Source organism: Mya arenaria, chromosome 3, assembly GCF_026914265.1.
Source record: "Mya arenaria isolate MELC-2E11 chromosome 3, ASM2691426v1".
In the NCBI taxonomy this organism is placed as follows: Eukaryota; Metazoa; Mollusca; class Bivalvia; order Myida; family Myidae; genus Mya; species Mya arenaria.
Genome location: NC_069124.1, coordinates 85,457,100 through 85,474,912, shown reverse-complemented (window position 1 = coordinate 85,474,912; position 17,813 = coordinate 85,457,100). Strand labels below are relative to the sequence as shown.

At 33.9% G+C, this 17,813-nt stretch overlaps 1 protein-coding gene across 1 annotated transcript; it reads left to right on the top strand.

Annotated features, from left to right (window-relative positions):
* Positions 1-3,767: 3,767 nt before the first annotated feature.
* On the top strand, positions 3,768-17,288 carry LOC128227165 (tetraspanin-3-like). Its single transcript, XM_052937423.1, has 7 exons — positions 3,768-3,955; positions 10,488-10,679; positions 11,285-11,359; positions 11,659-11,766; positions 12,223-12,348; positions 12,683-12,766; positions 12,969-17,288. The coding sequence occupies exons 1-7, from the start codon at positions 3,893-3,895 to the stop codon at positions 13,062-13,064; spliced, it is 744 nt and encodes a 247-aa protein (XP_052793383.1). The 5' UTR covers positions 3,768-3,892; the 3' UTR covers positions 13,065-17,288.
* The last annotated feature ends 525 nt before the right edge of the window (positions 17,289-17,813 follow it).

The window sequence follows — 17,813 nt, the reverse complement described above, 5'->3', positions numbered from 1 at the left end:
AGATGTCAAATTCATGTAAAAAAAACATTTTATATTATCTGATAGTTCATATATTTTGCTCAACCCAGGCCCTGCTTACATATCCACGCTCCCCACCCCCGCAGCGCAACTGTATAACAAGACCAATTCAGTTGCGGGTGTAAACAAAGACATAACTGAAACTCAAATGTGTTGGGTTTGATGCTATATTTCTTATATTTCGTTTAGAAAGAAGAGACACAAAATGCTACTAGCCGGGTCCCCTTGTTTGACGCCTATGTTAGAATTGATTGGAGGAGACCTTTCATTTCTGTATCTTATGTATAATTTGACAACAGAATGCATAGATTGTAGGGTTTTTACAAATTTTGTACTTCTATTCGAAGACAAGAGTTTTCTCCATAATAAAACCCTATCAGTCCGGTCAAACATTTTCTCCCAGTCTAAAAATGCAACATATAATTTATTCTTATTCGCAAGAGATTTTGTGATAAGGGCGTGTAATACAAATATGCAGTCAATTGTCGATTTATTTTTTTGGAAACCGAACTGGTTGTCAATAAGTGTATCATGTTTATCCGACCATTTTATTAGTCGATTTACAAGTAATTTTGAGTATATTTTCGATAATATGTTATTGAGCGTAATACCTCGAAAATTCTTAGCCTCATGAGCCCCGCCTTTAAATATTGGGATTATAATACGTAATTATGAAAATTAGGCTACCGCATCACAAAAAAAGTATTAATACGATTGTCTGATTGTTATCTTGTCACTATTATTGGGGTATTTGGGGGAGGTACCTCGTGAATGATAAAATTAGATCAAATTACGTAAACAAACATTAGAAACGATGATTTTCAAATCCATAAGGATTATACTTTGTAGTGGACAGACGTGTTTTAGGGTGGTGGGCTAAAATTAGTAAATTTGGGAGTTTTACGGTGAAAAAATAATCAGGATTTTATGAAAGTTATACCATCGGAAAGTGCTTTTTAAGAGTTTGAAATTGATATAAAAATGGAATTAAAATGACTGGTAAAAGCAGAAGAAAAAAGAAAAAAGAAAAAAGGAGTGAAAGTGACACTGTACACATCGATGCCAAGTTTATGTCAGTTTTCGACAATTGTTTTCGCTATTTTATCACACGGAGTACGTCAGCCCCTTTTAGCAGGTTTTCGACATCTACGTTGATATGAACATATACAGTTGTTGAACAGTACAGTCGTGTTTTTTGTGCTCTCGCAAAAATTGGAATCTATTGTGGTTAACGTTGGATTTATGGTATAAAACTAATATGTGCGTATATGTCTAAATTATTGGAGTTCACTGGATTGAAATTAAAAGTTTATATAATATAATAAATAAGTTATTTGGGAAAATGAAATAAACAATAGGAAACAAAGACGCATAAAACGGTGTCCACTAACTTGAACGGTGGCTGAGAAGATCTCACCCAGCTGTAGTGATATATATATAAAGTCGGAGTCGGAGTGGTGATAATTAGGGATAATTGGATTTACCTTCGTGTGTAAAGGGGGTATTAAAGGTGTTTTAAATTGTATTTTTGAAAATATGGCTATGGGAAGCAATTTAATATAGTCATCTGATATAGGTAGTGGTGATGAAGCTGCAGCATTCGTTGAATCAGTGATGTTATCGCAGCGCGTGACGCGCGTTGGCTCACCAGATCTCACGAACAGTAAAAAGCGCCCAGCTATTAGCCCTGTAGAGCTCGTAGATTCACCTGTTAAGAAGCCCCGGCAGTCAGCTAAACGGACGCTTTATGATATTCAGCCGACGCCACCGACACCGGCACCGCGCCGAACGAGCAATAAAGTGGTTATTAATCAGGCTGACATTCATGTGGACGGTGACGTCACTGTTGAACAGCTTGTGCGTAAGATGTCTGCTGATATGCATATGCTCTTCACATCACCCAGTGAGAGGGTAGACAAACTAGAAGCTACCCTCGAACAGCGAATATCTTCAAAAGTATCACAATTGCTGGATAAACGCATTAACAGTGAACTGAATCGTATACGCAGGGACGTGGACGACAGAATGGACGTTTTTAAGGAAACCATGCGTGTTGACGTCAGCGAGGAGATTACGGAGCTTAAGGCTAAAGTCGACTCTCTCGCAGATAACCGTCCTGCCTCTGGAAATGATATTTCCAAGAACATTATTATTCGTGGCCTAGCAGAAATACAGAACGAAAATACCGTGTCTAGAGTAAACACGCTAGTGAAAGACGTTCTCAAACTCCACGGCATTACTTGTGAATCTGCTGAACACAAAACCTCAACAAACCAATATAATCCTGCTATTATAGTTGCCAGAATGAGGTCCATGGAAGATAAACGTAAAGTTATGTTGAAGAAACCCGAACTTCAGCGAAACCCACATTTCAATAAAGTGTTCATTGACCATGACCTCTCATATGCAGACCGTGTCATGTCCAGCAACTTTCGTGCAGTACTTAAAGCACTGAACAATCAGGGGCTTACCATGAAAGGCTCACGTGTCATACGTTCGCGTGATGGTTCCGTTGACATCAGTAGTCGGGGTGGATCGCAACGCCCACCCCAGCAAGACCAGCGGTCAGATGATCGGGACTTCCGAGGAGGAAACTGGAGGCAAAACTCTGGAGCTCGAGGCTGCGCTGGTGGTCGTGGTGGTCCTGATAGTCACGAATCGAGGACGTTTTCCACTCAAAACAATGAACCGGGAAGCATGGACGCACCTGACATTACTGCCCTTGATATAGCCTCTTATAGAACAATACCGTAATCAAGTTGTTAAATTAAACGACTTGATTACGGTATTGTTCTATAAGAGGCTATTAGGATTTGGTCGGCGTGAGGAAAATATTTAGCTGTTGAGAAACTAAGAAATATAGTTAGTACATTTGTACATGATGTTTGAATCTTAAAGTGAAATCTCAAGAGTGTGGTTTAGATACATTGTAGTTAAATATTGTTATCAAGGAGATTGTTCATAAACAATATCAAGGATGTAATGCTTAGCTTAGTTAATTAATAATTATACTTTTTATAGTTAAGAAAATCATGTCAATACTTAATAATAAACTATTATTGAAAGTTTTGTTTTATTTTTGACAAGTGTCGTACGTAATAAACAAAATGAGATGAAGAGTTAAACTTAAGAAACATGCACTATAGAAAGATTTTTCCGAAAAATGAGCAAAATCATTGCTCCCCTGAATTTCATGCTGGTCGTAATGGCCAGTTAGCTGTTACAGCAGATATTAAACTGATAAAAATTACATGGAGAACCATGTCATCCCTTTAACCATTGGCACAAAACCACTGAATGGAACGTAATAATTTCTTGGCATGCCTGCGTCGTAAGTAATGATAGAAAAAAACTGTATGCATTTCCATGGTTTACTCTATACGGAACTCCTTGACCATTTTCCATCGAAAACAACTTCGGAATTTATTAAAAGATAATTGTAGTGTTTAACGTGTATTTTATAAATTTAAGTTTAAAGTGAAACATCTTGCTAGTGAAGTGTATCATTTTATTGCATAGATTATTACGTTTCCCTACTGTAGAGTTATTCAGTTTACTAATTTGAAATTACTACGCGATCTACTTACAACGTATTTACATGTAAATGTACTCAGTAAAGATTTCTGACGTTGGTGTATTAAACCGACCATGTATACATCCGAGGTTGTTTTCGAAAATAGTTATTCTTAGCCACAGTGGTAAATAAATAGTTGTGTATAACCGTCAGACTTTCGATAGTTATTCTTAGAGGCAGTTAACTCAATGTCATATGACTGTGTTGTTGTTTTGGGACGCAATTAGACATTTTGTTATATCATTAATACGTGATCGAACCGTTTATAAGTTAAATCAAATCACCAAATAATTATTTGCGATGGCGAGCTGTTCTGGAACCTTTTCAAAGATAGCTTTGAGTGTCATCGGCTTCCTGTTTTGGGTACAGTATATTTTATGGTTCCAATCATGACAAATACATAGCTAAGCCTATATACGTACAGTACTTGAAATAGTGAAATAGTTAAAATACCAAAAAATGCTGTATACATTGTATAGTTGGGCACTTCTTTAATGGGGGGGGGGAGGAATACACCTATTAAAGAATTGTGAATGACAATAGATAGGTGGTGTTATAAATAAGGTCATTAAATGAACACATAAAACATAAAATTGTCAGTCAAATTTATAATAATAATGAATAATAATAATTGTTAGGTAAACTAAATTGTTAGGTAAACTAATACGAAAACGAAGCACTATATAAAATAAGGGATAATAAAGCACATGAAATTGAAACAAATAAGAAACAATACAAGTGTACTGGTTAGCGACCTATTATACGCCCGTATCACTTTTTCGCCCACCCAGTTGAAACCAGTCAAAACGAAATATGTCACACAAATCAGTTTCATTGCGGCATCATTTTTGACAGATATCAGCTGTTTTTTGCGTTCAAATGTTAGTAGTATGTTGAATTTGACCCAAATAAACATTGTTTACACTTCTGACCTTGTAAGTTGCGCGCGGGGATGACGTCATCACGCGCACACTCATTTGCATGAGGCCCCGTAAGGATTTTTTCAATTTTCATTATACCTTGCACTATCAGACGACATTATTGATTTGTCATTATAAAGTATAAAACCGGTGTTGAATTATACAAATACCAGAAATTGCTGTATTTTACGTTGAATTTTCGGTAAAGCAAATGGTAAAACCTGAAAACGGTGAAGTAATCGCCAAATTTTTTGTCTAAGAGAAGCAACTCAAATTTGAATTAATCATTACATTCTTGTACGGACATGTGTTGTCCCTCTTCGGAAGTCTATAAATAAGCATACATAATGTACATGTAGGTCATGTTTTAAGAAGGAATCTTGTTAGCTTTTCAAATTTTCTGCAGAGGTGGCTTACCAAGTAGGTGTTTATCATTTTAAACATACATAAACAGTATGTAATAGTTATATTTATTGATCAATTGTCGTTTTAAACGGTCGCTAGACTGGTGAAATAAAATAAAAATGTTTGAAGATATAGTTTAGAGAGAAATATACGAAAAACATCGTAAGAACAGCGAATTTATGGGATGGGCGAATAATTGGTACAGTAGGGTGCTTATTTTAGCAAAATAACAGGGGTACTTTGCACATGGGAATATTCGGAATCCCTAGCTAAAAAAAACAAAACAAAGTTTTTGTCTGAAGAGCCTACCTGTCTTGAGTGTAAAGTTTTATCGTTAAAGCTATCTTGTGTCAAAAGTAATGAAGGAAAAATCTCCATTTCCGGCTGAAAAGGGGTCGCTAACAATTACATGAAAGTGAAACAAAAAATAAATGATAACAAAACAAATCGAGGGCTGATCGCGAAACTGTTCCATTTGACATATTTTCAGAAAACCACTTTTTGGCAAATATATATTTAATACTGTGATACATATCCTACAAAAATATTAAGATCATATCTGTACAAATATTTATTTTATTCAACATTTGTCCTTTAGTTCCATCTGGCAAAGCAATTATATTTTACCGCGAAACTGTTCCATGTGAATGCAAGCAAATAGGACAGTTTCCAAGTCAAATTTAAAATCATTTCTTCAAAAGATAAATGTTCTATTTGAATAAAAGTGTTTTTTGTCATTCATTTCTAATAGATTTATATGAATGAAAAGTGTGGATCTAAACTTATTTTATCAAAATATGAAAATAAAATGTACTTCTTTTCTTTTCAAATGGTACAGTTTCGTAGTATTTTATCTTTGATAAGAATGAACTTTTACTGTGAAACTATTCTAAGTGCAGCACATTTCTCAATATTTGGCACATTTATTATCATTAATGATATATATATCATTAGAATATAAATATATAATTACTATATAATCATTAAATCAATTGAAATTAGAAAATATTCAAAAAATAAAGAGATGCAATGTCATTATGATCATATCTGCATAACGTGATGTGAATTGGTTTGTTTATGTTAATAAAAGTTTTGGATATTATTTAGTTTGAAAAAAAAAATTAAAACTTATTCTTATAATTACTATTTTGATAAACCTTTATTTATCATTTAAACTTTTAAAGTGAAACTCTTATTCAAAATCAATACAAACAATATTGAACCTTTGGGCGTCCGAAAATAAGATACTCAAATAATTATGTGTGTTTGAATTATCAATGTCCAAAATTTCAGTGTTTGTTTTTTGGGGTGATGGGGCTGGGTGTGCCGGTTCAACTTGGGCTCATCACTTAAATCATGGTTTTCGAAATCCAGTCCAATCTGCCCATGCATGACTGGATTATGGTCTTTGAAATTGTCAAAAACAATCAAAATACAGCTTGTTAACACATTAGAGCCTTCATTTCTTGTCGGATATTCACCAAACAGAGAAAGTACTGTAGATAAATATCGATTATGGCCCTTAAAATTGTCAACATTTCTGTGATCAATAGAGCTTCCATATTTACATTGCATGTAATATGCTACAAGAGACTAATGGTAGCGTCAATCTACTAACATGCCAAATTAACTTCATAAAAGATGCCCTATTACTCCCAAATAAGATTTAACACATTTATTACAATTGTTTTTATATACCAAAAAGGATGAACAAATGTCGACAACAATGGTTCTTATGAAGGATACCCAGTTTAATTTAAAAAGAAATGTGCAGAAAACATGGTATTGCTACCTTATGAGACTTTAGTAAATTGCAGAAATATTTTTAGCATTCACAAATTGGTCATTTAATATTTTTGCTTTTTCATCTATAAAATACACAGTTATAATATTGTTCAAAGTAATTAATATTATTATTAAGTAAGTAGTTGAGGGTGTATCACTCAAAATTTGTGTTTGTTTTACATACATGTGTATGTATTTATTTTGAATAAGAAAGTCACTTGAACTTCCCTATTGCCCATACATTTATTCTCTGGAAAGAAAATAACCAAACAAGCCTGACAGTTCAGCATAGGTCCTCATAGGCCTCTTGTTTTTATTTTATACGATTATATGAAAACAATATAAAAAAAAATATTTTGTAATTTTTAGTTTGACTATTCAAAAAACAAGGAGGCTTTACTACTCACCCCAGCGATGGCGTCTGGTTAAAGTTTGAGGGCAGGTTGTTATTTTCACTTAAAACTCCAATACCCTTCATTCAATTCACTAAATACATCTTAAATTTTACTCATTTGAATTTAGTCCCAGTATCTTAAAGTAATGTAAACATTCTGTTTGCTACGTACCATGGTATAAATTCAATTAATTTCTCTTAACTTTTTGACATTTTCAACATCCAGTTAGATAACAAAAAATTGCATTTTTCCCATTTCAACATGCCAGATAACCGAAAGTAGTCTAATTTAGCGGACAATACGGGGCGATACTATTTCCCGGTCCTGGTCTCAGCCGGTCCCTGTTTCATCTGGTCTATGTTTCAAAATTTTATAGAAGCTATCAGGCGTGATTGAGAAGGTGTGAATGATTGCCGGGGGGGGGGGGGGGGGGGGGGGGTAATACGATTACAAATGATATCATTTGATTTACATTGTTAAGAAAACAATCATTGGAGATTTGATGATAATTATTTTACCATTTATGTCATATTTAGTATCAATTAAACATATTATAAATTCTGGCAAAGATAAAAACAGCCATAAAATATACACATGTACTAAAATTAATGTCATGAATAACATAATAACAAATACATAAATTTGTGTATCACGTGACTTCCGATTGCCAAAAATACTAGATTGCGTTTCATAATAATAATTTCCAATTATTAAAGCTGCACTCTCACAGATTGAATGTTTTGACAACTTTTTTATTTATTGTCTGGGAACAAGCCAATTTTTGCGAAAATCCATGGAAGGCAGTCATATAAGACTGCTGACAAAAAATCAGATCGCAAAAATTGATGTTTAATGCATTTTTCTTAAACCGTTAGTAACCGCCATAAAACATTAATTTTCGAACGGAAATATGAAAATCTACAATCTGATTTTTTGTCAGCAATCTTTTATCATTGGTTTGCAGATATCAACGCAAAAATTTGCTCTTTCCAAGACAAAAAATAAAAAAGTTGTAAAAATGGTCAATCTGTGAGAGTGCAGCTTTAACGAAGAAGTACTGGTTTCAATATTTTTTAAACACAATATTGAAAGCTGAATCATATTCATACAGAGAAGGAAATAGATTATGACAATATCTTCATACAGGCGTAGATTAAATTTGCAATTTTTAAAGCACAGAACATGAGTTACCTTCATACTAACTTTTATAACATCATAATTAACAATGCAATTAAAATATTATCTGGAATGCGGAAAAACAACTGATATGTATCGCAAAAGAAATAGTGACATGAATAATATTCTCACTTACATGGTACTCAACACCTTCATTACTCCAATCCAATTTAGTTCTCAACAATTTAACACAAAAAAGTATGACGTAAACAAACAAAACATGTGGTGTTATATCATAAAAGTGTTGATATCAACAGGCAATTAATGAATATAAGTTGTAGGGTAAATCAATAACTGAAGGAGTTATAGATGTGTTGTTTCATTGAATATTTCTTCTTTCTTAATTTACAAGGAAAAGCTAACAAATGTGAAAATGATTGATTTTTATATATGAAATAACTGCAAATGTAATTATTTATTTACAATAGTAGCAAGGTAGTAGCAAAGCATACAACTACGAGTTCCACTTTGAAGCCAATAAAACAACACGAACACTGGTGATACTGGCAATAAACCGGCAGATGTTTACAATAAATTTAAAAACCTCTGAGTGACTGAGAAAAGTGGTAGTTTCGCGAGGAGTGTACTGTACTACACACATTTGTTTAGGACCAACACACAACAAAGATACATAACTCCATATTATCATTAATGCAAGTTATGGCCCCTGATTGACTTAGCAACTTCGGTTTAAGTTTTTGGGCAGGCCAAAGTTTTAGGGCAGGTTGGCAGTTTCACTTATAACTCCAATACCTTCATTCAATTCACTTAATACTTCACACAGTTGTTCAGGACCATCACACAATTAAGAGTTCATTACTCCATTTTAACCCTAGATACAAATTATGACCCCTGATTTACTTAGAAAATTAGGTTAAAGTTTTAGGGCAGGGTTAAGTTTTAGGGCAAGTTTGGATTTGAATTGATCACTTATATGCCCTTCATTCAATTGCCTAATTGCTTCGCTCAACTATTGACGACAATCTTACAATTTGGTTACATAACTACATTTTAACCCCAGATACAAATTATGGCCCTTCCTTTACTTTTTTTTTTATCTTTTGACTGATTTAGGTTTGACATATAATGACCAATTTAGGTATATGAGAATGGGTATATGGAGACCTTTCATGGGATTGGGTTTTTTGCCTTAGGATCAAGGTCAAGAGCACTGTTACTTTAATAGAAAATGGTTTGTATTGAATAACTTAGGTTAGGGTTATGTTGTAACCAAACTTGGTATACATGAAGAGTTTATGTAGACCTTTTATGGGATTGTTCTTGGGGCCCCTTCAGTCATGGTCAAGGTAAAGGTCACTGTTGCTAAAAATAGAAAAATGGTTATACTAAATAACTTAAGTGTTGACATATTGTGATCAAACTAGGAATTAAGGAAGAGTTTATGGAGACATTTCATGGGATTGCATTTTGGGCCTCTAGGATCAAGGTCACTGTTACTTAAAAGAGATAACTGTTTGTTACTTAAATAACTTAAGGTAGGGTTAACATATTTCGACCAAACTTGGTATGTAGGAAGAGTTTATGGAAAGAAAAAGCGGTGTAGTTTAGTGCGCTGTCCTACCACAGCTCTTGTTTACTTTGGTGCCAGTGTGGAAAAATGGCGCAAAATTATTCTGTTCAGTATTGGAATGCATAAGGTTTTACTTTATTATTAATGCACAAATAAACCTCTTTATCCAAAATGACTTCCCTGAGTTGGCTCAAATAATTTTGGTGTATGTAACTTTTTCAAGTTCCTTGAGACAACTTTGGTCACCCAAGTAGGTTAACTCAAGAAAGCAAACAAAAGGTGCCCAATGGTAACAGCCTTATATTCTATTACAACACAAAAAATAACATCGATTAACATTCAAATGGGTAAACAAGTAAACCAATCCATATCAATCATATTGCAACGCACAACACTAGTGGTGGCACACTGATGAAATTTAATCTTCTATAGGAACAGTCATACATTAAGGAACTCCTTCACAAATTTAAGATTTTGCATAAAATCTTTGGTGTGTGTTACTTAAACCCGGGTCCTGATCTTAATCTTGAGTGTCACTATGACAACATTTCCATGTGTTGTTACTATGACAACAATTCCTTTTAAGTGTCACTATGAAAAAAATCCTTGGATGCATTTATTTCACTATGACACAAATTGCTTGTTTATACTATGGCAACAATTTCTTGTGTATTCCATTGTAGGGAGCTGCTGCAGGACTGATATTCCTTGGAGCATGGGTGTTCAAGACGTACAAGCACTACAATGAGCTGACGACAGCCAACCTTACCCTGATCCCTGCCCTCATTGTGATCATCGTCGGCGTCATTCTCTTCTTCCTTGGCTGTATGGGCTGCTGTGCTGCCTTCAAGGAGAACAAATGTCTTCTGGCCGTCGTATGTACAGTTAATTCAATATCAATATACACAATAAACAGTTACAGTTCCATTTTATATGGTTTATTTTAAAGTGCGGGTTTATACTTTACATGAAAAAAACACTTAATGATGTGAAGAAAAAATATTTTTTTAAATTAGCTGTAGATTATATTGATGATAGCTAGATAAGATAAGGAAACAACCTGACTATTCAATTTAGCTTAATTTAAACCTTAGATTAATACTGCAATCTAATTAAAAAAGCATGTTATGATTTGAACATTTTAATATTGCATTCAATTTGATGGATGAAATGATTTTATTATTCACCAAAATGACTGCTACTGAAAACATGAAATGGCACCAAAAACTGGGACAGGTATCAGAAACTCTCTTCAATGTAGTAATATTTTTTCAAACATAGGTGTAATCAATAGTCAATGTATGCTTGATAATTTTCAGCGGTAAGGTATTGGTTCAAAATCCAAATTTCTTTTATGAAAAAATTAACAAAGTATTAACAGTTGCTAAATCAGATTTAAAAATAAGGAATGAATTATATCAATCGAAATCATTCAAAGATCATTTGTTTTTTTTATTATTATTCTTGATTTTTTTTGCAGTTTTTCTCGCTGATGCTGGTGATTCTGACAGCGTTGGTAATGGCTGGAGTGCTAGGATACGTTTTCAGAAACAATGTAAGCAAGCTTGTCCATCATCTTATAATTCAGTTTCTACTTCCTTGACAAGCCCGTTAAAATCTACTATTGTGTTTCTACCAGGAGCTTTGATGTAGGTTTATTTTATTGATTACCGGTAGGTCTGAATGTCTGAAATATTTCATCTATACCATATCAGTCAAAACTCTGCTACTTAAAACAGAATTAATTGAAATAATAATGTAAATATCTGAGATAAGTATATTAAATAGATGTGATAATGGTTTTAATAAGCCTTGTACTTGTCTTGACCTATTTGCACCCTGCTTATTCTGTAGCTTGAGTCCTCTGTGAAGGATGGGCTCACGCAGGCACTCAACAAGTACCCGAAACTTGAGAATGAGACAAACACCGAGAAGGATCAGATTGACTACCTGCAGAAGAAGGTAACATATCCACACGTTTGAATGTTACCACATGCATTGTCTAATAAAATAATAAATTATTGACATTATTGTGTTAATAGGTAAACAATGCAACACTGAAACTTAGGCTACACTTTGTCTATTTATTGTCTATTTATATGTAAATTAAGCATACATATATAAATATTTCAGTTATTATAAATTTTTGGTTAAATATTAAATAAAACAATCATCAAAGTTTTGGCCATTTAAAGAAAAGAGTCTTGCTACAATTAATATTAGGGTTAATACTGAAACCAGGATTGAAAGCTTTCATTGCAGACTTAAATCAGTCTTAAATAGGTTCCCTGCACTGGGTCTAAACTCAAACCTAATATTCAGGAAAGAGATTTACTGACTTGATTAACATTTTGGGCATTGACATGATAACAAGAGTAACAATGCTTCATTTTTAATGATTTAAATGTTTGTCCAAAGATGAAGTGTTGTGGAATCAGCAACTACACAGACTGGAAGAACACGACTCGAGTCACCGTTCCGCAGTCCTGCTGCATCAACGGCACGAAGTGTGATGTCTTGAAGACCTCAAACCTCTACAAGCAGGTACATTAAAGCCAACCTATGAACTATTTTATCTCTATGTACTGCAGCTGGATTTAGCACGTTAATTTATTGAAGGCAACCTAAATATTCAATAGCACCAATGTCGTAAAATAGCTCATTGAGGTAATATTTCTCGTTATTATATACTCAACTTTAAATAAAGATTCTTGTATGTGGTATCTTGCTGCCACATATTTTGGTTGTTCTTTTCCGTCAAAAAAAACCCCACAAATTTCCAAAACACAATTTTTAAATAATGTAATTGAACACTCCCTTACTTGAATGAACCAATACGGCATGTGTGACATTATTACTGTTTGTTATAAACTTGCAGGGCTGTCTGAAGCAGTTGGAGGATGAGTTTGTAAAGAATCTCAAGTATGTGGCAGGAGTGGCCATCACCTTTGCTGTCATAATGGTTTGTACACTGCCATACTGATTCCTAAATACCAATATGTACATTATATGTTTTAAATGTTGTTTTAGTCATATGTCAATTGGGCGGGTCTTAATTTGATATCTGAAAACAAGCACAATGTCTTAGGTGCTTATATATGAACAAGTGTGTAAAGTGGTTTGATACACGGCATTTCTCATTGTTTATTGCTTCATGTTTTTAGCTGCTGGGTATGATGTGCAGCTGTGTATTGCTGTGTAAGAGGAAGGAGGTGCGCTATGAGCTGCTTGGAGGGCCAAACTCCGGCCTCCGTGTGTAAACAAGCCTAACTCGCATCCAGGGTGGGGCAGTACCTGCTAGGGTAGTGATGGACATTCAACTGAGATGCTCTATTAACATCTAGAAATAATAGTGTTGATATTTAATACTACAGCATACTTTTTTAATTTATTTTTTTTCCATTAAGATTGATCGGATAACACCATGATTTTATTGATTCACATGTGTTTTAAAGTTTTTATGATCGATAAAAAGACGCATTACCGTTTGCCGCAGGTTTATGAATATTGTGTGATAATTTCCTTCTGTCTTTCTGCCTACAATGTATCACATTTTAAAAGTTAAGACTGTATTATATCAACTGTCTGATATGAACATTGCTGTTGTACGTTCATGTTAGATCATATTCACTTTTCAAGTTTGCATGTTTCTACATTAAAGTATTTTAAGTTTTAGGTTTTTTGCTATCAAACATTGTGCATCTTAACACAATTTTGTGCATATTCAATACAGAGACAAATATTGAACAATATTTAATAAGAACAGGAAGAATCTGCGTTTTTGTATGTGAAAACCGAAGAAACACATCCATAAATCAAATTGATTGGTCTTTTGAACTTTATAGCATGAAAACAAACAGCTGTAGATTTAGAAAAAATTGTTTTGAATTTTGATATTTTTATGAAAATATTCTGTTAGTTTGTAACTTTAAGATAAAAACTGCATATAAACAGGCTACTAGTGAGCATAATATTAGGATTGGACTTAGTTTGTTATTGATCTTTATATGTTTTAAAATGTGATTTTGAGATGACATTGCGGATTTTTTGTTTTTTTCTCATTTGTTCTTATTCATATGTCATGTTGTTAATGAATGCATGAAGGGTCTGTCAGACAGACAACCACAGTTGATGTGCTATGTTTGGTGTAGTTGGTTGCTAGTACCGTTCATATATCTCTGGAGAATGGTCATTACGCTGTAAAGGCAGGAGAAAAGCATGCCTTATTTAGAACTTCATGTTTTCTGGCAAGTCGTTATTAGATCCTGGCTTCTATAGTTTGATGTTATTATCTGGCTTCTATAGTTAGATGTTATCAACTGGCTTCTTTAGTTAGATGTTATCAACTGGCTTTATAGTTAGATGTTATCAACTGGCTTCTAAAGTTAGATGTTACCAACTGGCTTCTATAGTTAGATGTAAGAACAGGCTTCTATAGTAAGATGTTACCAACTGGCTTTATAGTTAGTTGTTACCAACTGGCTTCTATAGTTAGATGTAACCAACTGGCTTTATAGTTAGATGTTACAAACTGGCTTCTATAGTTAGATGTAACCAACTGGCTTTTATAGTTAGATGTTACAAACTGGCTTCTATAGTTAGATGTAACCAACTGGCTTTTATAGTTAGATGTTACAAACTGGCTTCTATAGAAAGATGTTAGCAACTGGCTTCTATAGTTAGATGTAACCAACTGGCTTTTATAGTTAGATGTTACAAACTGGCTTCTATAGAAAGATGTTACAAACTGGCTTCTATAGTTAGATGTTACAAACTGGCTTCTATAGTTAGATGTTACAAACTGGCTTCTATAGAAAGATGTTACCAACTGGCTTCTATAGTTAGATGTAACCAACTGGCTTTTATAGTTAGATGTTACAAACTGGCTTCTATAGAAAGATGTTAGCAACTGGCTTCTATAGTTAGATGTTACAAACTGGCTTCTATAGTTAAATGTTACCAATTGGCTTCTATAGTTAGATGTTATCAACGGGCTTCTAAAGTTAGATGTTAAAAACTGGCTTCTAAAGTTAGATGTTACCAACAGGCTTCTAAAGATAGATTTTACCAACTGGATTCTAAAGTTAGATGTTACCAACTGGCTTCTATAGTTAGATGTAACCAACTGGCTTTTATAGTTAGATGTTACAAACTGGCTTCTATAGAAAGATGTTAGCAACTGGCTTCTATAGTTAGATGTTACAAACTGGCTTCTATAGTTAGATGTTACCAATTGGCTTCTATAGTTAGATGTTATCAACGGGCTTCTAAAGTTAGATGTTAAAAACTGGCTTCTAAAGTTAGATGTTACCAACAGGCTTCTAAAGATAGATTTTACCAACTGGCTTCTAAAGTTAGATGTTACCAACTGGCTTCTATAGTTAGATGTTACAAACTGGCTTCTATAGAAAGATGTTAGCAACTGGCTTCTATAGTTAGATGTTACAAACTGGCTTCTTTAGAAAGATGTTAGCAACTGGCTTCTGAAGTTTGAAGGTACCAACTGGCTTCTATGGTTAGATGTTACCAACTGGCCTCTAAAGTAAGATGTTACCAATTGGCTTCCAAAATGTTGTTTCCAACTTGCTTCTATAGTTTGATGTTACCAATTGGCTTCTATTTGTGTTGAATCTCCACTGTCTTAGTGAGGGTAAGTGTATGTATAAGTACTTGTCTTTTATTGATTAATGTTTCTCTGTTGGTCAGATATGTTAGTATTGGTTGCCGATGAGTATATGAGTTTTAAATAGCATATGATTTTCTCTCCTTGATTTTCTTATTGATATCTGTCTGTTTATTAATAATTTATACAATTGATACTAATTTGTTTGTAGACTCCATGTTATTTTAAAATAATTGCTATTTATCTCTGCTTAAAAATTTTCATCAATCTCTATTGATTGTAATTTTGTCATTGTTATATCCAGTTTTTTTCCATAACTTTAGCCCAATTCCTCTTCTTTCAAACAAGTAATGTTTCACACAAATATCAATACTCCATTTAAGACACTACAGACATTTCAATTTGTAATCAAGTTTGTACAACCCTGAGAATTGTTTTCAATCCCTGATATTTGATAGTAAAAAATAATGCAATTTTGAGTAAATGCAGTTTTTGTATATATGTACACGCATGTATAATCCTTGATTACATGTCTAGATATGATAATGTGTTACTCTGCTTTCATTATAACATATGTATATATATAAATATTTGTATATATATATGCATATATATATATATATATATATATATATATATATGTGTGTGTAGTTCTCTAGCGCTTCTCATAATACACATTATTGTTATCAGCTTACATCTACATTTTGTTTTTATAAAAGAGTTGTGATCATAATGTCTCCATTGTAGTCTTATATCCCTCTATGTACTTCCCCTTCCAAATGTGCCTAATACTGTTAATCAGTGTTTTTGTGGGCATTTTGGCGTTAAACAGATGGTTTCCACTCAAAAATTGTTATTAGCATTGGTAGATTAGGATTGCTTTTCAGGTTTGTGGGGTCAATGTCAGATATTAAAAATGAAAAAATGGTTTCCGCTGAATAACTTCAGATGGGTGGAGATGAAACTTGGTGTGTGGGTAGCTTTTGTTAAAACTTGGCTAGATTTACGGGTTCATTAGATAGTATAATATATCGTCTAAGAACATGATTGCCGTGACACAGAATGATGAACAACATGACTTATTTGAATAGGCCTAAAAAATTATCTTTTGTTTTCTCGGTTCCAATATTTAGACAAAGAAGTAGTACAGTGCATTACAGATTTGATCAATTTATTTCATGGTATAACAAATATAAATAATACTTTATTTCATTTGGTTACACAAACTCAAACACTGTACTAATACTAATTTAACGTTGAAAATAAATTGGGATGTGAATCAACATGCAGCTCTGCTTGAGACAGTAAAAAATGTTTTTAGTTGGCCTTGCCTTAATCTAGACTTTAGTTATGACCTGCTGGTGTTTAGCTTCATTTAACCATTGAAAAATGTATCTGTGGCAGGTCACATTGTTTGGTTTTATGTGCTTGTACAAATGCCAAATGTTATAAATCATGTGTCAATGTACCAAGGATTGGATTAAGGTGACAGTGGGGTCTACGTCAAGGAGGCTGTTACTAAAATAGATGAAAACAAGAGGCCCATGAGGGCCTATGCTCTACTGGCATGGCTCTTGTGTTCATTTTCAATCCAGAGCATGTATGTATTGGTAATAGGCACCAAACATATTGTTTACTTGGAATGTTTTGTGTTTGGGTTAGCTGAAAACATTGCACTGTCAACATCTGAGGACAGAATTTATTGTAAGCAGATTAGTTGCATGAACTATTTTAATATGTGCCAATGACAATAGTTCATACCCAAATTATGTACATACTAGTTGCAGCACACATTCAAAGAGAACCATATGTTTTAAAGAAATGCAAAAATTAGTTTTCCTGGTAATACATCTGAAAACACTTTTTATGCCCCCGAAGGTGGGCATATTAAAATCGCACCGTCCGTCCGTCCGGCTCTGTAACTTTCCCTTGTATGGACAGATTTTAAAATAACTTGCCACATGTGTTTCACATACCAAGACGACGTGTGGCGTGCAAGACTCGTGTCCCTACCTCAAAGGTCAAGGTCACACTTAGTGTTTATTCACAATGGAGTGCTGCATATAAGGACATAGAGTATAGGTTGTCGTGTCCGGGCTGTAACTTTCTCTTGTATGGACAGATTTTAAAATAACTTGCCACATGTGTACCACATACCAAGACGACGTGTCGCGTGCAAGACCCGTGTCCCTACCTCAAAGGTCAAGGTCACACTTAGTGTTTATTCACCATAGAGTGTTGCATATAAGCATTGAGTATAGGTTGTCGTGTCCGTGCTGTAACTTTCCCTTGTATGGACCGATTTTAAAATAACTTGCCACATGTGTATCACATACCAAGACGACGTGTGGCGTGCAAGACCCATGTCCCTACCTCAAAGGTCAAG

Excerpts from the sequence above, each read along its gene's own strand:
- LOC128227165 (XM_052937423.1), top strand. The coding sequence starts at position 3,893 with ATGGCGAGCTGTTCTGGAACCTTTTCAAAGATAGCTTTGAGTGTCATC. Across the intron at positions 11,360-11,658 it reads GATACGTTTTCAGAAACAAT|CTTGAGTCCTCTGTGAAGGA; the intron begins GTAAGCAAGCTT and ends CTTATTCTGTAG. Across the intron at positions 12,767-12,968 it reads TCACCTTTGCTGTCATAATG|CTGCTGGGTATGATGTGCAG; the intron begins GTTTGTACACTG and ends TCATGTTTTTAG.